We start from the raw sequence: 26,432 nt of genomic DNA, 5'->3' as shown, positions 1-26,432 counted from the left end.
ACACACTTCTCTCTTTTTGGTAATTTCCAGTTTCTGAGCAAGTTTCCCTGTCATTACCACTGGTGAACAGCTCCGAATGTTAATGGTTCTGCTTTTGTTACTCCTGGCTTGATTGAAATGTCGCATACAGATTGAGATGTTAGTGCTAACTTGCCACCTGGGAATGTCAAGCTGGGTCTGAAATGAACTTTTCTCACACTTGGATCCAGATGGATCAGCCGGAGATGTTCCCAGGCTGAGCTGGGACTGTTCCAGGGCCATGGGGGGGAGGCGGGCGGGGGATGCTCAAGGTGGAGGCACTTTCCTGCACCAGCCTGAGTTCTCCTGCTGCAGGAACCCTACCCCAAAGATCCTTCTCTCCACCCCAGGAAGCCTCTGCCTTCTAGACTGTGGCCCTGGGCCCAGGGAAGCACAGCTGGGGTTAGAGAAGAGTCTCCTGGGCTCTGTTTTGCTGTTGCCTAGGGTGGGCCACTTTTGGGAGGTGACCAGTGTGACTCTCAGCAGATCAGGAGAAACATGGCCTGGCCTGGACCATCACTCTTTCTTGGGTCAGAATACCCACAGCTCAGAGAGCTTCCGAACCGGGCTATGGAGGGTTCTTGCCGAGGGCCAGTTGATCATAGGCTGTATCCTGACCCAGCTTATGTTGTCACTCCCAAAAGCCCATCTAGGTCTCCGACACTTCCAGAACTCAACCTCTGATTGCTGAGCCAAAGAGCTCGACTCTGTCCAGGCCGGAAACAGCTGTACCAGGACACCCCTTAGGGAGAATCTGGGAAAGCTAACAACAGGGCTCTCCCAAGCCCCCCAGGTGGAGGCCAGGTGGCCACTCGCAGCCCATCTCAGACCTGAGCCGTGCTCAGAACAGCTCCAAGTCAGAACCAGTGCGCTGTCCTCCAGTGGGGCCATGCCCGCTCCCTGTCTTTGGTGACGCTGGCTGCTGCCAGGTCCCCAGGCCGCCTCCGCTCGCCTTGTCGGCAGGTAACACCTCAGTGTCTCTCAATCACCACCAAGACCCTTCTCAATCATTCTTTCTCCCAAGGAACAAATGGCACATTGGCTTTAGTGTCTCCAGAATAATTAGGTGAATTTTAATAACACCTCAATGTGTGTCTCTCCCACTTGGGCACTTTCCTGGCCCGGAAACCCTTCTGTAGTGCCAGCCGCCTTCCACAGCCCTCAGCTCTGTGGCCTGGAGCTTCATCACCTGGGCTCTACACTGCACTGCACCTCGGCCTTCTTCCCCTCTAGCTGCCTCTGCTGTTCCTCCCTCATCCATGCCAGCACCTGGATTGGGTGCCCCCTCCCCCCGCATTTTGACTGAGGGACAGGCCGGACCCTGCCTGGCCTTGAAATCAAGCCTTGGTCTTAGTGACTTCTCTGGGAAGCTGGAGAAAGGCTGAAATAATTGAGCTTACCTATAACCACATGGCCAGATGCCACGCTCTGAAGCCCAAAGCCACAGCTTTGGCACACCAGGCTGCCCAGAGGAGAGGAAAGCAGGTCCCCCAGGAGCCTCGGGGACACAGGAGTGTGGAGACTCGACACTGGGCACTCATGCTCCACTCCTGCCAGCCCGGCCTATTTGCCCTCATTCTCCTGCACACATCCTAACAAGAGGCTCACAGTTCCGGCCACCTTGGTGGAGGCAAGAAAAAAGGCAACGGAAGAGGCAACAGGATGGGCAGAAAGAACCAGCCCTAGCCCTTCCTGGCTTTGACATTTCCAGGCTGGAGCGTACAGAGACCCTGACCACGTTTTTTTCCTCCCACATCTGCACACATCTGTTCAGGAAGCACCCTGGTTTCTGGAGACTTACTCTCTCTACAGAGATCATGGCAGGGAGCCCGCTTGTCACGCTGGGCCCCAGATGGCATGGGTTGAGGTGCCCCCCACTGAAAGCAGTGTCCCACCCTCCTGGAAGCCCCCTTACCGGTCACAACAGGGTATGTCTGCGTGCCCGACACGTTGCTGCCCAGCTCGGGGTTGGTGGATGCAGATAGACTCGACTTGACTTCATCAAGCCCAGGGGTCAGGGCTGGGAGGGAGTACTCGTTCCCCTGGGAGGAGAGAGAAAAGAGACAGCTCACTATTGACGTACACATGCGGAGAGAGGGCTTGGTGTGCAGATGGGGAGGAGGAACGGGGAGCCCTCCCAGATGGGGTGGAAGGAGATGGCCAGGCAGAGGGCGGGGAGTGTGGGAGGGGCGGGCTCGATGGATGATGGAGAGTTGTGTGTGGGTGGGGGCAGACCTGACTCTGGGAAGCTGAGGTGCAGCCTGTACATTCTCGGTGGGTATCCCAGCACCCTTTACATCTCTGTAGCATCTCTTGTCTAAGAAGCCCCAAAGGCGGGGTTTAGCAGTGGGAATCCCCCTGCTGAGAGGCAAGCGGTGTTTTAAGGTCCCCCAGGGGTAGGGAATCTTGGGGAGGAGGGGCGAACCCTGACATGATGGCAGAGGCAGTAGCTGGGGGAAGGGCCTAGTGGGGCCTCGAGCCTGGCACTGCTGGGCTGGCTGACCGGGTGCTGGAGCCCCTTTTTAAAAAACAAATAAAGACTGCCTCACGGGCCCCTCGCTCTCTGCCTGTGCACTGGGGTATGAAATTGGGGAGGGGGAGAGTCCACATGGCTAACAGAAGGGTGGGAGGGGGCCAGTCATTGACTCTGAAAGGGTGTCCTGCCTGAAACACTCGGGTAATTGCCTTTTTATTGCAGCCACCGCCAAGCCAGACCCCAGAGCTGGGCTGACCAGGAGCCCGCACGAAGCAGGAAAAGTTGCTCTGATTAATATTACGTTAAATTAAAACTGATTTTCTGCTCTTTCGGGTCCGTTTTTTTTCCCTTCCGCTTCCTGGCCCCCCCAGAGGGCCCCCTCCCCTCCCTGGCTGGACAGGATTGCCTCGTCATTTCCAATTCCTTCTCGTATTGATCTTCCTGTAGAAATCAGTTTTGTAATTAGCTGCAAATTAGGCCTTCTACTGGGGGTGAAGCTGCCCCCTGATTTATCACCAGAGTAATTCGCTGTGATCGGAGAGAAATTAAAATGAACTCAATTAGGCTTCGGATTTGCTTTATGGGCCCTGCTCCGAGTTTCAGGGGGAAAAATGACTGTGCTGGTGTTTAATAGTCTAATGAAAGTAAATAAAGGTTATTCATTGTAATACAGCCGGGGACTCGGGGAGGGTGCACCAAGCCGCCCGCCTCTGCCGGCTCCTCCTTTGTTGGTTTATGGCTCAGGGCACCTTAAAAAGACTTTTGATTTTTGTTTTATGAAGACAAACAGCTTACGGGATAAAAGGACGGGCGGGGGAGAAAGGCGAATGGCTGGGAGCTGTTGGAGTCCTAGAGTGGAACCGCGCTGTGCAGTCTGTGTGGTTGCGCTGGTGCGTGTGCGTGCGGGTGTGTGCCCGAGTGTGCACACATGGCAGGCTGTGCTGTGCTGAGGCTGTGGGCCTGGCCTGGGCTTTAGTGTGTGGGGGGGGGATGGGTGTGTGCTCACGCGTCGGAGTGTGTGCACAGGGGGCTGTCCTGGTGTGTGCGTGGAGGCGGGTGTGGAAGTGCGCTGAGCTGGTGGTCTGTGGGGCGTGCACACCTACTGGCTGATGGGCTGTGCTATGAGTCCTGTGGGCTGGGTGGCGGGGGGGCAGCAAGCAGGTGGGTGGCGGTGGTCTGTGAACACGTGCACACAGGTGAATGGGAGCAGTTAGGAGATGTGTTTCTATGCTGTGTGATGTGCTGGTGTGTTGTGGGCTGCATCCCATGCTGTGTGTTCTGGGTTGCTCTTCATCTGTGGGAAGTATTGGGTCTGAGGGGTAGGCTGTCAGGAGGCAGGCACAGCGGGCTCACCTCCTGACGCCCCAGGCTTACTCAGACTTTCTGTAGGACCCTAGGGGCATTTAGGCAAGGGACGTTCCTGAGTGCTCTATGCCAGAAGCACAGAATGGCAGGGCTGGAAACGACCTGTCAGATCATCTGTCCAAGCCCTTCATTCTACAGACAGGGAAACAGGATAGAACTGAAACTGAAATGGGATTAAGATTTACCTACAGCCATACTCACGCCCAGAACTCACCCTTTCTAACTACCATATACTAAGACGATTTTCTTAGCTCTGCTCTAATGTCCCTGCGTGAGCGTGTTCACACAGCGCACCCAAAGGCAGCACACACGACGCTGGGTGTGCGTGTGGCTGACCCACATGTGCACGTCCTCCAGAGGCCTTGCTCTGCCCAGTCCCTTTCCACTTCTGCAAGCAGAAAGCTCCTTCCTCACCTGCTCTGATTTGATGTGCTCTGATGCCTGGAAGACGTCAGGGTAGGAAGGACGCTCAAAGACCCGATCCAAAGCTTCTAGCTGCTGCTGGGTGAAGGTGTCAGCTCGCAAGTGCTTCCGCAAACTGTCCACGCCACTCTGGGAATCTCCATTGGGGACTGAGCCCTCAGACACATCTGGAGGACACAGGGACACTCGGGGCATGAGTGCAGGTCAGCAGAGGCACACAGTGGGCAAAGGTGACGGGCACCTGGCTCGGCCCCCAGGGCTTTGCACCCCTGCTGGGACCCCTTTTCCCCAGTTTTCAGGCTGGGAGGGTCTGGCCCAGGGGCTGGCCATGCCTCAGAGACCTGGCTGAGAGAGCCAGAGCCCCTGAATGTCCTGGGAAGAGAAAGGGAAGCTGTCACAACTCGGGGGCGTGGGAAGGACTAGGCAGAGGCGGTGGAGCCAGAGGGATTCCCAGGGGCCATCTCCCCAGGGCACGTCTCCCCTGAGCCCCTTCTGTCCCCCCCCTGGCCTGGATTGGCCTGGGGAAGGAGCTGGGTGTCTTGGGCCAGCATTACCCAGCCTGTGGAGAATTGAACTCGGCTCTGAGATGAATTTCAGTTCCACTGACTCCAAGAGTGGAAAATCATCCAATCTCCGAGGCTGAGTGTAACATGGAGACTGGGTGAAGTAATTAACTTCACCACTGAGGGAGGAGGGACTCAGGGCCCAGCTGAGGCACTCTGCTTGCGTTGGGCCAGGCCTGAGACTGGAGCAGACAGCAAGTGGCACGTGAGTCATGAAATGCAACTTGGGCAGAGACTGAAGACTGGGGTCCCTGTAGATGCTGCTGTGCCCGGGCCACCCTCCTCAGCTTGTCCCTGACCTGGACTCTGGCGAGGCTCCGCCAGAGGCCAGCTCCTTGGCCGCCTGGTTCCTCCTGCAGTCTCTACAGGAAGCTGAGACTCGCCCCATGTATGAAAAGCCACGGTGGTGCCACAAAGTGCCTGCTCCCTGGGGCTGTAGGCCAGTCCTGTCTGTGTACTGCTCTCCCCAGGCCTCCCACCACTCTGCTACCCTTCCCTCCCTGGACCTGCCCTCTATCCCGGTCCACTGGGGTTTTCAGAGTCCACAGCGGGCCAAGTACCTGCTGTGCCTACACTCCCTGACCCCACACCCTGCAACTTCCCGGGCTCAAAGCTGGGTCCTCCCAGCCACAGCTTGGCCACTCCTTGGCTTCCCTAGCCCAAGACCAGCTGGGGAGCCTTGGGCCTGGGGCCAGTCCATGCTGTAGGCCCCAGGGTGTTCCTCTGGGACTGTTATATATATCAGTTTATAGGTGATTATACGATATGATATAATCAATATTGCATTATATACAGTAACACCGTACAGTATCATTCAGGAAAGCATAGAAAATATTACGTATTGATTAACCTCAACCTGCAGCCATCCTCTCTTGCTGGCCTCCCAGATGGAGCAAGGGGGTCTGCTTTCCTAATGGGACTTCCTGTCTTCACTCGATCCTGGAGGGGGTGGGAGAGCAAAGAAAGGGTGTGTGTGTGTGTGTGTGTGTGTGTGTGTGTGTGTGTGTGTGTGTGTGTGTGTGTGACGGAGAGAGGGGGAGAGAGAGAGAGAGAGAGAGAGAATGGAGACCAGGATCATGTCTGAGGTGGACAGACAGACACAGGGACAGCCTTGATGATATTTCTATGTTCCCTATGTTCCTAAGGCCACAAAACTTGGTTGTTGTGTTTTTTTCTGTGTAAGCTTCTGGAATGATTTTCTGTCTTAGAGGCAGTGTGTGCATCTCTCTATATGAGTTAGGGTGTGACATATTTATTTTTCCCTTTTGTGTATTTTCTGTATATGTGCATTTCTACATGAATAAACATCCAGATAGAGAAGCGTCTGGGAATGTGTGACAGTCCAGGAACCTTTCTGAAAAGGTGCGTGTGTACGTGCGTGACTGCATGGGGAGTGTGAGCCCACGTCCCCCCATGTTTCTTCTGTGCCTGCTTCTCTCTCAAGGATGTACCATCATCTTAATGCTACCCCTTGGGGCTATTTGCATGTTTTGTTGTGTGTAATTCTCTCTTGCTGGAGTCCTCCTACCTTTTTGGGAAGCACTTCTGTCAGAGCAGAGGGAGACAGCAAGTGTCTTTGTGTGTGGTTACTGCAGTGTCACCAATGAGTCCCGGCAAGTAAAGTGCATTTGTCTGCGAACATGGGCTCACATGTTATGTGCATGGGTGTGTGCGTATGTGTGGTGAGACTCATACTATGCCTCTGTGTAAATTTGTGTATATGCCTGTGTGTGGCTTGGCCCAGCCCGTGTGTGTGTGTGTGTGTGTGTAGGGGCTGAACTGAAGCTTTGTCCTCAGGTCACTGGCTGGAGGAGTCTCTTTTCCTTCATTTATTCAGGGGCTCTTCAGATCTTGACAAATCTGTCACTCTAAATTTGCGAGAGATTATGGTGCTCTCTCCCCAGCCCGCAGAGAGGTGATATATGATATCTGCTGCCCCTATTGATTGCCTGATCTGGTGGCAGAGGCCGGCGAAATGAACTTGAAATGAACATCATGCCTCAACTCATTGTGCGTATAATACACTACTTAATCCCGCATTTTTCAGCCGCTATGGAATTCAATTGATCAATCATGTTCCACTGATAGTACTGTTTTAGGGGTTATTGCTGCTCCCTCCACTCACTGACCTTTTTATTTATTTATTTATTTTTTGTATACTCAGGCCCTGGTGATAAAACAGGTTACAGAGGCAGAGATGGAAAGGGGGAGGGAGGAAGGAAAGGCAAAAGGATGGCTGCTACTGGAAGAGGTGGCCGAGGGTCCGGGGAAAGGGAGGAAGAGGAGAGGGAAGGGGGGTGGGGCAAGGAAGAGACAGAAGGTGCTAGAGGAGCAGAAAAGCAAACTAGTCTGATGCAAGCAGGAGAGAATCGCCAAGGGAGGCTGCAGGAGGCTTGAGGAAACTCCTCAAAGGAGAAGGAAGGTGATAGGGAGGTAGGAAAGGCAGCAGTCATGATGAATGGCGAAGGAGCACAAAGAAAGTTCTGGGGAACAGGGAGGACAGCCACAGGGGCAGGGAGACGGCAGTGGCATTACTGGTGGGGGACAGGGAGGCAGTGTCCCCCAAATCAGCCAGAGGGCCCACAGGCTCTCCCAGGCTCTCCCCAGAGGCCAGGGTGGTGCCCTTCCCTCAGCTAGAGAAGGAAGGGAGGAGTGAAGGCAAGGAGGAAGGGTGGGAAGGGAGTGAGGGAAGGAGGCCGGGAGAAGCCTGGGCTCAGAGGTCAAAGGAGGAGAAGCTCAGGGAAGAAGGAAGCCCAGAGGCAGAGGCAGGGCAGAAAGGGAGAGAGGAAGAAAGGGAAGAAGCTTCCTACACCAGATGCCTCAGGAAGCACAGGCTGGGCTGAGGGCCCTTGCTACAGGAATAACCCTGCTGGTTCTGCTTTCCCGGAAGCCTGTGTATCCAGTGAGGACGGTAGCCCGGGGCCTGGATGGGGGTGGGATTGGAGGGTAGAGGTTGGAGGAGGAAAGAAGAAGAGAGTAGAGGAAGAGCAAAAAAGAAAAAAGAACATGGAAGAAGAGAATTGAAAAGGAAGAGAAAACGAAGCTGTTGTCAGTACCACCCACTTGCAGGGACCTACTCAGGAGATGGAGAGAGAGGGCTGCGGGGGGGGCGGGTGCTTCCCAAGGTAGAGTCTCAGCGGTAGCAGCAAGGGAGAGGGATGGAGCTGGGCTATGAGACACTGCCAGGCCCAGGCACTGAAGGGCTCTCTGGCAGAGCTGGGCTAACATGGAGGAAGAGGCAGAAACAACTCCTGATCTGGGCTGCAGAGTGAGTAGCAAGGAAAGTAATTAGATAGCACCCACCCCCTTGTGCCAAGGAGCCAGGCTGGGAGTTCCCTGTGGGCAGGAACCATGACCGGTGCATCTCTGTAGGTCCAGTGCCAGGCATGGAGCTGGGCACAGACTTGATACTCAATGGATGAATGAGTGAATGAATGAATGAATGAACGAGGCTCTCCCGGGTGGCATTCAAAGCCAGACTACTGGCAGAAGGCCTCTGGACCAGCCACCTGGCTGGCTTAGCATCCCAGGATACCCAGTTACACGTCAGGCAAGTCCCACACATCCTTAGCTGTCAGAGGATATGGGAAGACCTACGACAGGCCCCTGGGTAGACTCATGCCCCTTCTTCACCTGCCCCACTGCTCGTTAGCTTCCAACAGCATTGACTCTGGTCCCCAGAGGCCCTTCCCACTCTCACCAACACCTTCCTGCCCACCTGTGGTACTTCCACCCAAGGACAGAGCACACCGTGTTGCCAGTTAAGAGTGAAACTTAACCTTGGAGCTGCAGAACTGCCATCCAAGGCAGTTGGCAAAGGCTGCTTGAGAACTGGGCCCAGAGATGGCCCCTATGTTGGACTCACCACACCACGGCCCTGGTCGCAAAGAGTAGGATAAAGTGGGTCTGTCTGCTCATTCTTGGTTCCAGGGAAGGCCTTTCCTAAATGACAGAGCAGGCCCTCAGCCTTCACCTTGATGGGAAAACCAGCCCCTACCTTGTCAGGGCTCCAAGAGGAGGGCTGGAGTATGATGCCGCATGTCCTGGACTTTCTGGAGCAGTTCTGATTTCCAATATTCTTTCCCACTCTCAGGCCACATTTTCAGATTGAGGTTGGAAAATGTGGCTGCGAAGGTTTAGTAAGACTTCCCAGAGCAAGGAAGATACCCTGTGCTCGTTGGTCCCATATGTGGAGGATTCGGTCCTGTTCTGTTGTCCCCTGCCCAGCCACCAACCATTAGCAGCTCACAGTACCGTGAGCTTGTTGCATGCCACTTAACCCTCCCAACAACCCTGTGAGGTAGGTGCTGTGATACCTATTTTAAAGATAAGGAAACTGAGGCAAAGAGAGGTTAAGTAGCTTATCCAAGGCCACGCAGCTGGTAAATGACAGTTGGGATTTGAATTCAGGTCTGTTTGACTCCAGAGCCTGCTCTCCACATCATTTCACTCTGCTGCCCGGGTGCCAATCCCAGGGGACCCAGTTGAGGGCCACTCGGCCCCACCCAGGACACTGCATCCCTCCCAGCATCCCCCCTTTTCTACTTTGTACCCTCCCTACACTGAGGCTACCGCCTATGGCCCCTGAGCTGGCTGAGCCCAGACTGCCGAGAATGATGAGGGGACACCTGGTCCAAACTCCTCATTTTAAGGTAATGAAAACTAGCAGGGTGGGTGGTGAGGTGGGGGAGGGGAGGTGACCAGTCCAAGGTCACACAACTGAGTGGTAGGACCCTCAGAACTGGAGCCCATTTCAGGTGCTTTGTCCACTATGGCATGAGCCGTAGCATCTCTGAAGGAGAGTGAGCTACCCGAAGTCCTTTTCGGAATGAAGCAAGATATAAATACATTAATTAAATTAAACAAACTGCTGAGTTAAAACTTTGACGTAGATTATTCTCTCAAAGGGACCAAAGGTTCATATTGTCTTCTCCTCTGACCACTGCATATTTGCTTACAGTTAACAAAAGCTTTCAGAGACCTTATGTTATTTGGGCTTTTTAACTACTCTCAAGGTAGCTAGGGATTATAATCCCCTTTTTACTGGTGAGGAAACTGAGGCTCAGAGTAAATGAAGTGCAGCATAAATGAGGGTAAGTGGCTAGGTCACGGGCATATCTACCAGGGAGCCTGGCACAGGGAAGATGCCCGTGGACAGTTGCGGCCTGAGCCCCAATGAGGAGCAGCAGCTGCCTGCCCAGCCCATGTGCAGAGCCTGGGATCCAGCGGTGGGGCCCTGATCTCCGTGCAAAAGAAGAGAATTGTAAAACCAAAGATCACCTTGGCTGGAAGGAGAGCCACCCACAGGGTAACAGTGATTACTCCCTGATCATGAGCAAATTCTTTTCTTCTCATCTAAGTTTTTCTGTATGATCCAGGCCTTGTACAGGAAGCACATACCACTTCTAGAATCATTAATAAAAACGGCTTTTACTCCTCAACAAAAAGATGTGATTTCCTCATTCACTTAACCTTGTCACTCCCCATCCATTCCTGGGCCACCCCGGAGCAGAGCCCTACCTCCCACGCCTCTGACCCCAGGCCGGAGCCCTCTTGCTGGCCAGTCATGAATAGGGCTGGCCGGTGAGGTCTCAGCAGCTTGGGGAGGGGGACAGGCACTGAACACCACGTATTAGGGATGAGGGCTAGAGACAAGGGACAAAACAGAAGTGTTCCGTCTTCCTTGTGTGTTGACACTGTACCTGAGTCTCCAAAGCAGTCCCTACAAGGGACAAGAGAAATTCTCATGTGCTGACCAAAAGGTAGGTGGGGGTGATGGTAATAGAGAGAATGAAATAATGCCATTTCCTTGGTCAGAAAGCACCAAGGCTCATCAAAATCAAAGTGGAATGAATAGGGGCTGCCCACCAAACCCCAAGAAGTAGGAATTAGGCATTTGAGAGAAATTCCTTTCAAGTATAGCAAAGAACTATATTAACTTCAGTTTTCTAAGCCCAAATACACACATCTACCCAATCTATGGGGAAACTGACAATATTAGGGCTTCCACCTACACTCATTAAATCCATTCACTTTTATGAGGTATTTACTATCATTCTTATCTTTCAGATGAGAGGCAAAATTATTTGTTCAACATCATCCAACTAGAAAGTAGGCAAAGGCTGGATTTGAACTCAGGAACGTCTGACTCCAAAGCCCTCTCCACTCTATCAAAATTGCCTTCCCTGTCAAAGATCATCATCACTGTCATGTACTGAGCACTAACTATGTACTAGGCAGGCTCCAGGTTCTTTATTACACATTATCTCTAATTCCCACGTAACACTTGCAGAAGAGCTACCATTAATCCAATGTTACAAAAGAAGAAACAAGCCGAGGGAGAGTGAAAAACACGTGAGTGCTTCACACAGCTAACAAGGAGCAATCCCAGGGAAAGTCAGTCTCACTTCACCTGTAGACCAAAAAATGACCTGAAAAAGTGATATAGGAAGAAAAGAGAAATGTGTGGAGGAAGTGGGGACAGTAGGTGATGGACCTCAGCCTCTAGGGGGCTTCGGGGAGCAGGAGGGGTCGGGGCGCTGATCCGGGTGGGAGCTCTTTGCTGCATCCCAGTCTGACCAGTGGCCTCTGCCCCCTCTCCCTGTCTTAGCTCCTCTAACGCCACCTTCCTCCTCTGAGGGGTTCACTCCCAGGCCGCCCCCAGTCTCCCCAGCTGCCAGTTGTTGCAGTTTCAAACTCAATTGTTCTCCTCAGTGCTGAGGCAAATGGAGTCATTAATTACCTTCTATCGGCTGGGCTGAGTTCAGAATGCGATCAATATCCCCGCTTGTCATTCAGGGCAGCCTGCCTGTGCCGCTCCGGCCCCACCCCCACGGTGGCGCAGGACCGCGAGGTCTGGGCTGCCACCCTGGCCTCCTATCTGATTGAGAACGGAGAGAGGTCGGGGATGCTGAGGAATGGGGCTGCTTTCCGGACCGGGAGAAGAGCGAGGATTAACAAAACGGGGAGGGGAGGGGGCAGAGGGGAGCGGGAAGGAGAAAGGAAAAGGAAGGAGCATGAGGGGTGAGGAGAGAAGGGCAGGAGACAGGAGAAGGAGGAGGGAGGAGGAAATAGGGGAGCCATGAGCTGGGAAGAAGCTGATGCAAACACTGTCTGTCCAAGGAGGTGCGATGACATTCCCCATGGTCTCCTGTCCTTATACCAGACGATCCGTGGGACTGCCCTGGCCAGTCACCCCAAGCCACGCTCAAGAGGAGGGCATGAAGAAGTCCTTGGAAACCTGGCCCGAAGCTTTGGCTCTGAGCAAGACCAGCTTCTGCCCAGCCTTCCAGCCCCGGAGAACCTGCTAAACCTGACCAAGCCCTGCTTCTAAACACTCCATGAGTTCACGATAGGGTGGAAGGCAGGGGCATGGCTACCTGCCTGCCTGACCTCAGTCTTACTGGGCCCATCTACACCCATGTGCCTCTGGGGACACTAACTACACTAGTGGCCCTAATGTGACACTGAACTAGGAGTATCATCTCCTGGGTTGAAATCCTAGTTTTGTCCCTCACGTGCTATGTGACCTTGGCCTAGTCCCTCGAGCTTTTCTGGACTGAGTTTCCTCAGATGAACACCAGAGGGTTGCCAGCTCCTACCTCAGCAGTGTTCACTTCTCTTTTCTCTGTGTTCCAGTAGACATCTATCCAAACCGCTGCTGTAGAAATAATAATAACTAAAATCGATCCAGCTCCTATAACGGTACCAGACACTATGCCTAACATAATCCACTGATTCAATCCTTACAGTAACAGTAGCTCACGTTAAGTGCTTACTATATATTGGGCACTCATCTAAGAATTTTACATATATTGACTCGTTTAATTTTCACCAGAACTTAAGCAGGAAGCTCCTATTAATATCCCCATTTATTTTGTAGGCGAAGAAATGGAAGTGAAGAGGTTCAGGAACTTTCCTGAGGTTACAGAGCTAACACGTGATGCAGCATTCAGAAGCAAACCCAGACAATATGCCTCGGGCAGTTAAGCTCATAATCTGGAGAAACCAAGGGCTACACAGGCTATGTAACTCGCCCCGTAGTACTTATTCCAGCCAGTAAGTGGCAAAGCCAAGTCTAGAATCAGTATGTATCGTAGTTATTACTATCATTATTTTTTTGGCCACATGGCGCGGCTTGTGAGAGCACAGGGTCCTAACCACTGGACCGCCAGGGAATTCCTACGTCGTTATTTTTTAATGTTTGTTTTCTTCACTAAACTGTGACTATTTTAAAGGCAGGGACCCATCTTTTTCATGTATGTAAACTTAGCCCAGGGCCTGACACATAGTAGGTGGCAAAAAATGTTGGCTGATATGTTGCATAGAATTCCAAAAGCAAAGATTGATCCATTCTTTACTTGCCTTGCAGTTTACCTTTTAGAAGGAAAAAGAAGCAGTGTAGGACATTGCCACTCTGGATTCAGTGTTATCACATTTTATAGCTAGAAAGTATCATGGAGATAATTTAATCCGTTCCCTCTTAGAGATTTAAAAAGAAAAAAGATGCTCAGAAAGGTTGAGTAATTTCCCCATGTCACACAGCTAGTCATCATTAGGATACAGAGGTTTCTCAGACTCGTGCCCTTTTCCGCTACCCCAGGCTGCTTAATTCTGACCAAGAAAGAAAAAACTGATAAAAGGGAACTGTTGGGGATCTGGGGAGAAAGCACCCATGTCTAGAGGTGACAGAAGCAAAAGGAGGGGGCATTGCACAGAATCTGACTTGAGAAAAGCAAACTGCTATGTGTTGAGGGAAAGAATGGTTGTGTGATCCCATGGCAAGAGATTCTAGAAGGGAATATAATTCCATGAGGACAGGATGCTCTAAAAATGAAATTCTGCTGCTACAAGCTCAAATAATCAACCTGACAAAGTAAAGGGAGTGGGAGTGGGAGTGGGGGAAGGGTGGAAAGAGAGGGTCTTTAAGGGAAATCATTGTTGTTGCACATGAATAAGCTTTAAAATATGATGAGCCTGGATTTTAAAAGGACATGTACAGGAAACAGTGGAACATTATGCAGCCATTAAAAAATCATGTTTTCAAAGAATATTAATGATATGTGAAAATGGTCCTATATAATGTTAAGTGAAAAAAGCGAGACACAAGCTGTATATACAGTATAATTCCAATTTTGATAAAAATTATATATATATTTAATTATGTATACACAGGGGAAAAAAAGACTGTAAAGAATATGCCAAAATTCTAAATCTCATCACCAAAATTCTCTTGGTGATGAGATTATGGGTGATTTTTTTTTTAATTTACTGTATCCTCCAAATATTTTTACAATGAGCATACATTACACTTATTATCAGACAAAAGTTATTTTTTTTCCTCTTATAAAGGACACACACAACAGATGGAAGGAGGGGACCATAACCAGGGATGGATATGAGAGTAGCAGGAGCCTGTCAGGAAGACAAAAGCTCAGAACAAGCTGAAACAACAAAAAAGGGCCTCGGTAGCTATGTCTGGAGAAAGAACAAAAAGGAAGGCTAGCTTAAGCTCAGTGCTCAGGAAAGGATGCAATGCTGAGAGAGAAGGCAGAACTTCTCAACCCCTGGCTTGACGTGGTCTTCTCCATCAAAGAAAAGGATCTTCAAAATGGGACCAGGAGGAGTTGCCCAGGTCAGGAGGAGGCCAGGCAGGTACCTCTTAACCATTTCAATTGAGTTACCTCTCCCAGGCCCAGATAATTCATATATCAGAACTCAGGTGAGGCAGGGTGGTGGCTGGGGGGAGGTAGATAGCATCCTAAAGTTTTTGTTGATAATCTTTGAGTGGTCACAATGAAAGGGCAACACAGTGACAAAACCAATGCCATCGTGAAAAGGGGAGAAAGGTAAGCTTATGCAAACAACAGTCTAATACATTTAATATTAGGGTCTGGAAATCTTTTAGAAGAAATTATCATGCCCTTAATTTGTGGGCATTAGAAAAGAAAATGGTAATACTGTGGAGTCTGCATGTACTCCCCAAGAATAAGTGGTAGCACATTAACTAGTTATCAGTGCTTAGATCAAATGCCATCCCTACAAAGACTTCCTCAATTGCCCTGATGGGAAGCAACTGCCCCCCACTTCTTTACATTTATCATAGCACTTTATACCTTGATCATAGATCTATCACATTCTGCTTGTGTAATGGTATGCACATCTATCTCCCTACTAGATTAGAAGCTTCTTGAGGTCAGGGACTGTGTCCTTCCTATTTACCTTTGTAGATCAGCCCTGCTATGCTTTATCCATAGCAGACATTTAATTTTCTCATCAACTTATATTGGATTTTTAAAATTGATTGATTAAGGAAACACTGTGGGTATAGTGAATGGTAACAGAGAATTTCACAGAGAGTCTTCCTAACTTTACGGACAAGATGGAAGGACAGTGAAATGGCTGATGGCTGTTGGGCTCAATGGTCCCTAAAGCACCCAGGAGGGATGTCTCCACTGGTGGGCCATGTGGCTTTCCTTTATTTTAAAGGAAAATAACTCTTTAAAAAAACCACTTGGGGGACTTCCCTGGTGGTCTGGTGGTAAAGAATCCACCTTCCAATGCAGGGGACATGGGTTTGATCCCTAGTCGGGGAACTAAGATCCCTCATGCCGCAGGGCAACTAAGCCCGCGGGTCCCAACTACTGAGCCCGTGTGCCTCAACTACAGAGCCCACGTGCCCTGGAGTCTGTGTGCCACAACTAGAGAGAAGCCCACACACCGCAACGGAGATCCGCGCTTGGAAATGAAAGATCCCCCATGCAACTAAGAAGATCCTGCGTGCTGCAACTAAGACCCGATGCAGCCAAATATTAAAAATAAAAAATAAAGTAAAATAAATAAAAATAAATTTAAAAAATGAGTAGGAGATGTCGGACAAACAAGAAAAAAAAACTACTTGGATGATGACATAGAAGACATCCTTATGATCTTAATTGGGTGGAATTAAGAGCCCAAACCAACAAGATGAAATTCAATAGGGATAAATGGAATGCCCTGTGTTTAGGTTTAAAAAAAATCAATTACACAAGTGTAGAATGGGGTAGACCTGGCTTGATAGCAATTGATGTGAAAAAGATCTCAAGGTTTTAGTTGACCACGAACTCAATATGAGTTTGAGTCTGACACGGCTGCTAAAAAATCGAATGTAATCTTAAGCTACATTATGGATGTAGAATCTCCAGGTGGAGAATGGCAAGCGTTCTACTGTACTTGGCTTTGGCTAGACTGTCTCTAGAGTTTAGTGTTCATTTAAGAAGGACTTTAGCTGTCAAGAATGAATTCAGAGATGGGTAACCAGGATGGTGAAGGGCCTTCCACAAGCATAGGGACCACACCATGTGAGAAACTGAAATCCACTCAGGGCTCAGCCCGGTGTTAGGTGCTCAGTAAATCAGGTGGAATGAATGGAAGGGAGGGAGGGAGGGAGAAAAGAGGGGCTGTTGCGTGGAGATCTTTACCACCGCTCTATGTGGCAAATGTTGTTATCTTATTTTAAAGATGAGGAAACAGATTCGGAGAGATTATGTAATCAGCCAAAGGTCCCAAGGCAAGCAAGGAGAGGAGATGGAGCCCAATCCAGACATCGGGATTCCAAGTCCCATCCTCTTCCCTCAACACCACACTGACTCAGTATAAAGGCAGCACTGCTAACAATGACAACTGTCCATCTATGTCCTATGTCCAGGCAGGGGCTGTGACCTGTCAAACAGAACTGCTAGAGGGGAGAGTTCCATGTGAGTGGCAGATAAAACCAGATGACCTTTAAGAATCTGACTCTCTTGTCACCAGTCTTAGCCCAGCCACTGGCCTCCCTCCATAGGTGAGATAGCCCTGGAGACAGCCTCTCCAAATCTCAGCCAATTCCAGCTTCAAGTCCCATCTCCTGCCTGCTCTTCTAGCCACTTGCCTGGATTCCTACTGAACACTCAGCCACATGGTTCAGCGTTCAATTAACAGCTTATTGTCTGGTTTGGGACAGTCTTACCTCTTCATAGACTGTAAGTTCCATGAGATCCACAACCTGGTTTTTGCTCCTCTTACACATCCTAACACAGTGGGAACTTGGGCCCACAAAGATCCCCAGAGAGGTCAGTGTAAGTTTTCTCAATATCCCACCTGTTTACACACTGAAGCAAAACCAGACTCTCAGCTCTCTGAAATGGTTTATGGGAAATCAGCCCAAGGACAGAGAGATGGGCTGAATGATCATTTAGGGCCCTCATATTTTCTAACCAACCAGAGGGAGAAGAGGGAGATATGGGGCAGACCTAGAACCCCAGAGAATTATATCCACACTGTCACTATACCCGTTTTGAATAAGTTAGCCCCCAGTTACCTGTAGAAAAGTGGGTCATGGGCACCTACTGCTGACATCCTGACAGCGTGGTGGCTGTGACCCCTACGTGAAGAAGTAGAAGAATGGCGAGAAGGGACAGATGGCGGAAGGGGAGCAAACAGGTAGTGGGGAGAGAGGACCGCTGCACAGAGGAAGGGGAGGGGTGAGCATTGGGTGGGTTTGGGTGAATTCCCCAGGGTGATCAACCTTCCTGGCTGAGAGCATACACTGAGCCTTCCTGCTGGCCTGCAGGCAGAGGCTGGGGCTCTGGGCGCACTGGCCGCTGGTAGGGAAGGAGGGCTGGCTGAGGGTCTGTCTGAGGGGGACCTGAGTCCTCCTTCAGCCCTGTCTGGGCTCTCAGGAGGGGCTGCGGCCTTCTGCCTGGGGCCGGGCTCCAGCTGGGGCCAGAACGAGTTAGAAACCTCTCTGGAGCCAGAAGGGAAGGGGCCTTTGTTAGCTCAAAGGACACAAGCAAGGCGAAAAATTACATACCAGGCCGCTCTAAGTATGCTTGTTTAGAGAAACTGCTTGCATTTATGAAGTCTTTGGTGCGGAAAGCAGGGTTGCAAATGACTGCATCAGAGCGACAGTAAAGGCCATTAATTTCCTGTTATGTTTTCCTGTGTTGGGGGCTTTATTAATTTAATTTTACACTGTCGAACAACAGCGAGAGCTGACACTGCCACACCGCCACGGCTGGGGTTTTCTTTTTGTGTGTGTAGCAAAGCTTTGCCTGACATGCAAATCAACGCTATTACTGGAACCAATAAAGATGTGTGGAGGGAAGAGGGGAGGGATGAGGAGGGGGAGGGAGGGAAGGAAGGAGGGAGGAAGAGAGAAAAGAGGAGAGAAAAGGCAAAAGCCATCCCTGGGCAGTTTCTGCCTCCCTCCATGCCTTGTGTCTCCTGGCTTCCCAGAGCATCCTCCACAATCAATTTCCAGCCATCCTTCCCCTTCCCTTGTACCCTCTCCTGCTTGACTCTCTGCCTTCAGATGACTCTACCTCTGTTTTCCTGCTCTGTCCCAGCTCCTGGAAGAACCTGAATAGGGACACGGAGTTCTCAGGAAAAGGTGGGAGGTAGGCTTCTCCCCACTGCCCGTCCCCAGCTCAGGCGTTTCATGGAAGCACCGGGGCAGGAGATGGATGTTGCCACCTTGGCCTGGGCAGAGAGAAGGCTTTGCTATATATTTCCCTTTCCAGTCATCTTTCTTCACACTCTCCTTTTGTCTGAAGTCAAGGATTCTGGCCCACTTACATATTATTAGTGAACACACACATAAACCCAAGTGCTGGGGCACATGCGGAAGAGTCTAGAAAGGCAGTTACTCCGCCTTGCTTGTAAGTCCGTCTGAGAGCTCCCATATCCTAACCTGGTCAACTATTTAGTTCCTCTGAATTCCCAGAAAAAATACTGTCTCTGATTGTTTTTCCTTAAGAGACTCCTTAAATTTCTTCTGAAGGACTGTCTTCAGTAGCTGTGGGGTACCTGATTGGTCTAGACCAAGGTGCCAGACAAAAATGGATCCCCAGCATCAGGAAAAAGGCAGGTTCTTGGGAGACCACATTCTGGTCCCTTTTCCTTCCTAGACCTCAAGACCACCTGCACTGCTCTTTTCCCAGAGCAGCTTCCACAAGCTGGTTGCCCCAGTGGTCCACACTGCAAAGGAGATGGAGATGCGGGTGGGGAGGTAAGAGGGAAGGGAGGCTCCCAGGGTCCCTTCTACCAAACACTCATCTGCATCCCTCCACCCCAGGCTTTGCAGAGTCTGCTGGGGCCTCGGGAGATCTGTGTGAGCCAGTGACAGAGAGAGAGAGACAGAGACAGAGAGACTCTGTGTGTGTGTGTGTGTGTGTGTGTGTGTGTGTGTGTGTGTGTCTGTGTCTGTCCGTGCATCCCTCCACCCCAGGCTTTGCAGTCTGTTGGGGCCTCGGGAGATTTGTGTGAGCCAGTGACAGAGAGGGAGAGACAGAGAGATTGTGTGTGTGTGTGTGTGTGTGTGTGTGTGTGTGTGTGTGTCCGTGCATCTCTCCCTCTGCCACCAGCTTGCTCGCACTCCTGCCTGCACTTTCTGTTTCGGGAGCTGTCTGGCAGGCTCCAAGAGGCTGTTGGATGGACTCCAGCTCTCCCCAGGAGGAGAGCATAAACTTCATAAACTGCATTTACTTTAATGCAGGTTCCTGGGGCTGCTTTCCTCCTGCTTTTCTTCCCTCCCCTTGTCTGCTCTGTCTCGATCACATTTTATCCCTGCCCTTGTGTGCACCCGGACACCACACATACACACACACACACACACACACACACACACAGAGACACACACTATAGCTCTTGAAAAAGATGAAGCCTGGGCAGGAGGAGGACGGGTGGGCAAGGTGTAAAAGCTCTGTCTGAAGGAGGAAGCCTCAGCCCAGCCCTGGAAAGACCCCCGTGAGATGTCCACACGCTTGTCTCCAGCGGAGATGAGCACAAAGGGTGCTTTGAGGCAGGCCGGCGGGCACCTCAGGGAGGGAGGGATGCTGACATTTCGCTCGGATGGCCAAATGAGGAGCCACCTGGAGGCTGGGATACGGGCTCCAAGGAAGGGAGGGAGAGAAGGCAAGGCCTCCATGCAGGTTGAGGTCTGTGAGGCCTCCCTTGTCTGGTGCTGTCAAGGTCAGCAGGTTTGAGTTCACCGAAGGGTCAGGATGGTTTGAATTACTGGCTGTGCTGCAACTACTCGGCTCTGAGGCTCGTGATCCGTCTCCCAGCCCTCCCCCAACCCTCCTGGCCCTTCCACCCCCACGGGGGAGAATGGGGAGGGTCCCCCCTGCCGGCCACCGGGGCCCTGAGGAAGGCAAGCAAGGGAGGGGCCCTTCCCTGGGCTCTGGGGCCCCTCTTGTGCAGCCAGCAATGGTCGGGAGGCTGCTGGGACCCATTCCTCTGGCAGGTGGCACTCCTGGGTCTCTCCAGCTTACCTTCTCCCCGACCCTTTTTCTGAGGGGTCCTCCAGGCCCCTGCCCGGATTTCTCTCTTGTTGCCCTTGCCTGTGGGGGAAGGAGGACGACACCTACCTGCAGGGCTGGAAGGTAGCTGCCAAGCGGAAGACAAGGGGTTGAAGATGTGTTCTGACACAGTGGGTGTGCATACACGTGCAGAGGAGCGCACAGATGCGGGAGTGGGGAGGACCCGAGGCCTCTGCTGAGAAAGTTATTGCTATTCCCACCCAAATTTCCAGTGGTGGAGGGTCACACACAGCCCCTCCACCGCAAGTCTGCACCTCCTCTCCTGGGGAGCGGGGTCAACCCATCCATTCTGACTTTTAGGCACTTTACGAAAAAAATATACTCTTCTGCGCTAAATCTCAACATCCTTCCTCAGACAACCAAATATAACTCTTTACCCACAACAGCATGAACTGGCTGGGAAACGAAGGTGGTTAATGACGTGGCTGCAGTCTCTGATATAAACGCAGGGATTTAGGTACAAATTCACACACCTATGTCAGCTACACACAGCCATGGCTAAACCCTGCCATCTCTCTACAGAAGAAAGTAAGTCCGAGTGTGCACAGGGCGCAAGGCAAAGGTCTCAATAAAACCTTTAAACCTAACTCTGTATAATGACATGGTTGGTGTTCAACAGGCTCGGAGCCAACATTACCCTGAGAGTTAGGCTAAAATATGCGATCCAACTAAGATAGAAAAATTCCCCCCTCAGGTATGAACGGTCTAATTTCCCATGTTACTAGGAAGATATACTCATAACAATGAATGTGTGTTCAGCAGTGGATTTTGGGGGTTTGTGTGTCTTAGCAAATACTGACCTTTAAAACTTAGTTTGCTCTTGGGCTGGAGTGGACAGTAGCCAGGGTTTGAATATTTGTTGGAAAATGAACATAGGTTGAGCTTTGTTGCTTGTCTAGACAGATGACTACCTCCATGCAGATTTTGTTTCTGGACTTTCATAGAACCTGCCTCCTTAGGTTCAGAGCCTGTGACCTGTGCTTGGTAGTATGTAATGTTTGTGAAATAATATAATTCTAGCAATAACCCGCAGAGGTACTTTCCTTACAGAAACTCAAACTCCACTTGGCTTCCCTCTGCCAATATACTGTCCTCATGCAGTGCCTGGCCGGGGCCTGGAGGAGAGTAAAAGCAAAAATGGCTCTGCGACATCCTGCCCACGATGCAAGCTCACTCCAGAGGTCTGAGAGCACAGCACCCCGGGTCCACGCTCCTGGATGGGTCTTCTCTAAGAAAGGAGTTGGATGGCTGGGAGTGTGTGTGTAGGGACTGAGTGGCAAACAGACATAGCTGCTCCCAAGTGCTGGGTTTAGGTTAAGGAATCGGTACAACCTCCTTTTGTTTACCTAACATAGTGCAACCTCACCTTGCCTCTGGGCCCTCCTCTGCACCCCTCCCAGCTCCTTCAGGCTGCATCCTGTCCCACTAAAATGATGTGGACTCAGCAAAACTTTCCTAAGCATTTCCCATGCAGGGAGCGCTCAGATCCCTCTCTGCTTCTGCCAGCCCCCAGCCTCTGGACCAAAAGGCCACAGAGAACAGGCGCTGTGGGCCCCAGAGAGTCAGGCTCCGGCTGCTGCCTCTGCTTCTAAATGTCCACCCATGCAAACCTGCCAAGGAGTGCTCACCTGCAGATTCCCCCCTGCAGCCTCCTCCAGGACCGAAGGTCAGGGCCTTGAGCACCCAGAGTCCCAGCGCCTGGCAGCTGGCCAGCGGCGGCCTCTCCTCTTTCCCAGGGTCCTCCTTGCCTGCCTTTTCTGACACCAGCACTCCTCCCGCTGCCCCTCCAGAAAGAGAGCAGGGAAGAGAGCCCGGTGACCAGGGCATGCCTGGTTTACATTAATGAGATACACCGAGTGTAATCCAGCCATGAAGGCAGCCTACAAAAGGAGGTGATCTCGGGCGGCCAGGAGCAGAGCTGCTCAGGTAATTGGTTTATCTATCTGGAAGCAGGGGGAGCAATCTCAGCACAGACAGACTAGCAGTAAAGTCTCTTCCTTAAGGCTATTTCCTTTGTCTTTTCAATTGCTTGCACATCCATGTGAGAGAGGGAGAGAGTGTTAAAGAGAGAGGGAGAGGGAGAAATGTTAATTTGTGAATTAATGGCTTTTCTCAGCGGAATTGTAAATTCAAATGTCACCTCACACGGTGACACCACGGCTGGTCTGCTGAAGAAGCAATGATAAGATCCCCCACCTCCCTCGGTGCCCCTCCCTCTCCAAAGATAGCTGCGGAGTGGAACATGCTACTTTTAATTTGCAACAACAACACAACAGAGGTATGCAGTAATGACTGCCTTCTTCTCCCCTCCTCCTGGCTTCCTTCCCCCCAGTCCAGTTGGCTCCCCACTTCCTCCCTCCCACCCCTCTGCTCTTCTGAAGCAACACCTCACCTCACCCTGGCTGCCCCCCACCCCACCCCAACCAGGGCCTGATCACATGGGGGGGTGCCTTTGGAATTGATGCTGCAACCCTCTCTTCTCCTTCAATAATCAGGGAATTAATGACCCTGAAGTTAAAGTGAGGCTGATACCGAGGCCCTGCCCAGCGTTGGGAAAAAGCCTTCATTGTTTTCAAGCAGGAGGCGGGCAGCAGTGAGGGAGATTCATGGATGGAGATTGAATATGCAATTTTCTTTCACCTTGCCAAGAGCTGCCCCTGGGCTGTGCCTGGCCTAAATTTTTCCTTTTACCATCTCTGCCTTATCCGGCCCTCCCACCTCCCTTCCATTCTTTCCAGAAAATTACCTTCAAAATTGATTTCCACTTTTACAAACAAATATAATGGGAACACAGGAAAAAACTTGGGCCGTGATGAATTAGGGCTGTCAGGTGTTTCCAGGTCTCCTTTGCTTTTGTTTTACAACCTGATCTGCTCTTTGTTTTTCCAAGGGCTGGAAAAAGTGTCCCCCATCCACTGAGGGCCTGACCCTCCAGGCCACAGGGCCTCAGCCCCCAAACCCAGCAGTAGCCCAAGGCGGAAGTGAGCCGGGCCCTGAGACTCTGTTAGCCTCTTGGTTTCCCAGTGGAATCCTGGGCCACCTCCTCCTATTCTGCACTCTGGCCCTTAGGAACCCACTCTGTGAAGACTCTCTAATGGCTACCCCAGGCTCTTTCCCCTGGTCCCCGCACCATGTTCCCTCTGGCCCCCATACCTCTTAAAGTCCAGACCAGATGCAAACCTCCACCTCCTCTAATGTGGGCAGGATCAGTGTATACCTCGACTAGAGCAAATAAGAGACAGACACTGAGAGATCGCGAAAGACAGGCAGGTTGAAGACCGGGTGCGGGGGGGAATAACCCTGAGGTTGGGAGACCAGGTTCCCAGTCTCAGTCTCCCTTGCCTTGGGGGCCAGTCCACCCATGGAGGCAGGATCAGAACAGCCCATCCTTTTGCCAACAGAATGCAGGGTGATGCCTACAGGGCCCTTTGGGCAAAATTCCATACGCGAACCTGTGCCTCAAGACCATGCAGCCTTAGCACACCCAGGCCTGGCTTAGAGCTCTCCCAGCTCCCTGGAGCTGCTGACAGGGACATGGACATGCACCTGCTCACCTTGGAACATCTCTTTGAGTGCATACACTACCCAGAAAACTGCATGCCTTCCCAATGCAGTTCTGCATCCCCTTTCACCCAACGATTTCAGAAAGGTAGAGAACACACAATACCCACATTTGCATAACTCATATAAAAAAGCACATGTGGCCACAAAACAAACATACATTTCCCAAGGTAAATAAATAAATTTGTATGTGGGAGCAGAAATACACAGCAATGGATAGAGGGAGGGATGCCTCCATGTTAGAGAAGAAGGGGTCCCATATTTATTTACCCACATCTAAAATGCCTGTGGAGGCTAATAAGAGGTGACATCCGGCCCAAGTGGATAAATGCAGAGCAGATGAGCAAGCAAAGATGGACAGAGGTCCTCCCAGTCACACAGGGGAGGCTCATATCTTTCCCCCACCGCCCTGGTCCCATCTAGGTCGGTTTATCCCAGCATCAGCTTCCCTAGGCTGCCCTACTTAAAAGGAGCTGTACCAAGATGAGAGAGGCTGTACCCAAAAAAGTTTCTTTCTGACACAACTTCATTTCCCCTTGAAACATAAACCTGCCAATTATGCCTTCCTCCCCAGGCACACAGCGAGCCATCTTCCAAGATGGAGTCGGCTCAACTCCATCTCCCTGATCTCGTGTAGTGCTCCCCACATCCCTGTGAAGTAAGTACCGTCACTGTCTCCGTTTCACAGAGGAGAAGACTGAGCTGATGAAGGTTAAGTGACTTGCCCAAGGCACTAGGACTCAAACCCAGCTACGCCGCCCTCCCTCCTGACCCCTTCCCCACTGAGCCACACTGCCCATCCCTGCTGCGATCCCGGGACTGCCTGCTGGCCTCCACCCCGAATCCTTCTTCTGCGTGGGGGTCTTTGCAGCCTTCTCTTGCCTGAAGCCCAGGCTCCTAGACAGAGCAGGTGCTGCTCCTTCCCACAGCCTAATCCCCTCATTTGCTCCAAGTCAAATCTGAGCAACACACTGGGGGACTTTTGGGGAGAAACTAACAAAGGAAATAAACCACTTCTTGAAGTTACGGCTTCATCCAAAGCAGAAGGGAGCTATTAAAGGCAGTGACAGGTCTCGGCTGTTTGCAGCCGTGCAGTCTGCCCTGCCTGCAAACGTACAACTGCACCGGCCTGGCACCACTCGACTGCACAATTCATTGTGCACCTAATTAATGGAAGGCAGAATCGCGGCCCCCTGCAATCCCACACATCAAAGGATGATACCAACACACCTCCCCTCACACAGATCAAAAGACTCACACATATGACTTCATTCAGATTTCTGGACAAGTTATGTAATTGCTCTGGCCTTCAACAACACTGATGGACGGCAATGCTTTAGGCCACAGCCAAAAGCAACTGGGTGAAGGTAAAGGACTTAGGTCTTTCAGCCTAAAAAGAATACAAGGGTCCCTATCCTGCAGCCACATACGCCAGGGCATGCAACATTCAGGAAAGCGGTGTTCCTTCAAAGGACCCTAATATACCCACCCATAATTGTAGCCAAGAAGAGGGAAAGATTTTAGCAGGGTACTGAACGGGGATCTACCTTCTCAGATGGATGGACAGCCTGTCTGCCGGGTGCTTTGTGACATAACTTCCTCATCTATCCCTGGTCTGTCTACCTGTCTCATTCTGGGACCTCCTGGACTCTTGTGGGGAGGGGAGGTCAAATCTTCTTGACTAGCATATTTCTTAAAGGCAAGTCTGGGGATTTTTCCATTCTTCCAAAGGCCAAAGCATGAGAGGTCGTCTCAAGCAGGCTCACGGTCACTGTCAGTTTCCTTTTTCCCCAGAGTCACAGCGGATCGGCCCTTCACTAATGTCCCCACAGATCTGATTGCTGCAGATACTAATAACGCTGTCCATATTCTGAGTACCAATGCCAATAATGCTCTGGGCATTATCACTGCGAACACCAATAAGTACTGCTGAGATTGTCTCCAATAATGCCAGAGCACGCTGCAGTGACTGTCCTCGCTAATGCCCACCACCGTTGCATTGTTAGTGCTGAAGAATAGGCCGAACCGTACCCACAGGCAGGAGCGGGAGTGGCTTCCTTGAGGACAGAGAGGCTCACAGCTCACCCCTGGGCTATGACACTTCTAGGGAGATGCCCCAGTGGGTGGAGCCAAAATCGAGCCAGCCTGGCAGGGGTACAGGGTCCACCTGGAAACAGACCTGCCCCTCCACTCCCTCAAGGTCTAGTCCCTTGACATGTATCCCCATTCCCAGCCCAGCATCCCTCATCGTCCGAGTCAGCTCTCTCTTTTGCCTGTGGTGCTGGCCCAGTGGCTGAAGGATACACCTGGGTGTCTGTGCAGCCCATGCCCGAGGCTGCCTCCTGCGGCCGGCCTGCCAGCTGCAGTGCTACCTTGGCCTGACTGCAGAGTTGGGCTACATCATCTTGACACATAATTATCTCCCCTATTCTTAATCATCTGAGCTGCTCCCTAATGCAAACTGGGCCTGGCTGCTTGGAGGCACCCAGAATGGGGGAAGGGGGGAATAGGCTGTGAAAGGTCTGCCTTTGCTCTAGCCTCTCCTTTCCCCCCCGCTTTCCACCTGGGTCTGATGGATCAAGTGTGTGTGTGGTGGTGTGCGTTTGGGGTAGGGGGGTGGTCAGGTGGCCTCCCTAATAGGCTCTGGCCTCCACTAGGGGAAGGACAGCTCCATCTGGCCTGGGGTTG

At 51.4% G+C, this 26,432-nt stretch overlaps 1 protein-coding gene across 4 annotated transcripts in view; it reads right to left on the bottom strand.

The window, feature by feature from the left end:
• Positions 1–26,432, bottom strand: part of PAX2 (paired box 2) — a 79,978-nt gene that overhangs the window by 15,598 nt on the left and 37,948 nt on the right. For 2 of the 4 annotated variants that reach the window (XM_024735035.1, XM_024735036.1), the window contains exons 7-9: positions 23,337–23,405; positions 4,274–4,449; positions 1,934–2,060 (exon numbers count right to left, since the gene is read on the bottom strand). In XM_024735035.1, coding sequence (XP_024590803.1) covers positions 1,934–2,060; positions 4,274–4,449; positions 23,337–23,405 — 372 coding nt within the window. The remainder of the gene's footprint in view (positions 1–1,933; positions 2,061–4,273; positions 4,450–23,336; positions 23,406–26,432) is intronic. The other 2 variants (XM_024735037.1, XM_024735038.1) reach the window with 1 other exon arrangement.

Source organism: Neophocaena asiaeorientalis, unplaced genomic scaffold (genome assembly GCF_003031525.2).
Source record: "Neophocaena asiaeorientalis asiaeorientalis breed wild unplaced genomic scaffold, Neophocaena_asiaeorientalis_V1.1 scaffold240, whole genome shotgun sequence".
NCBI lineage: Eukaryota > Metazoa > Chordata > Mammalia > Artiodactyla > Phocoenidae > Neophocaena > Neophocaena asiaeorientalis.
Note: the sequence above shows the minus strand (reverse complement) of the source record. Positions and strands in the feature narration are given on the sequence as shown.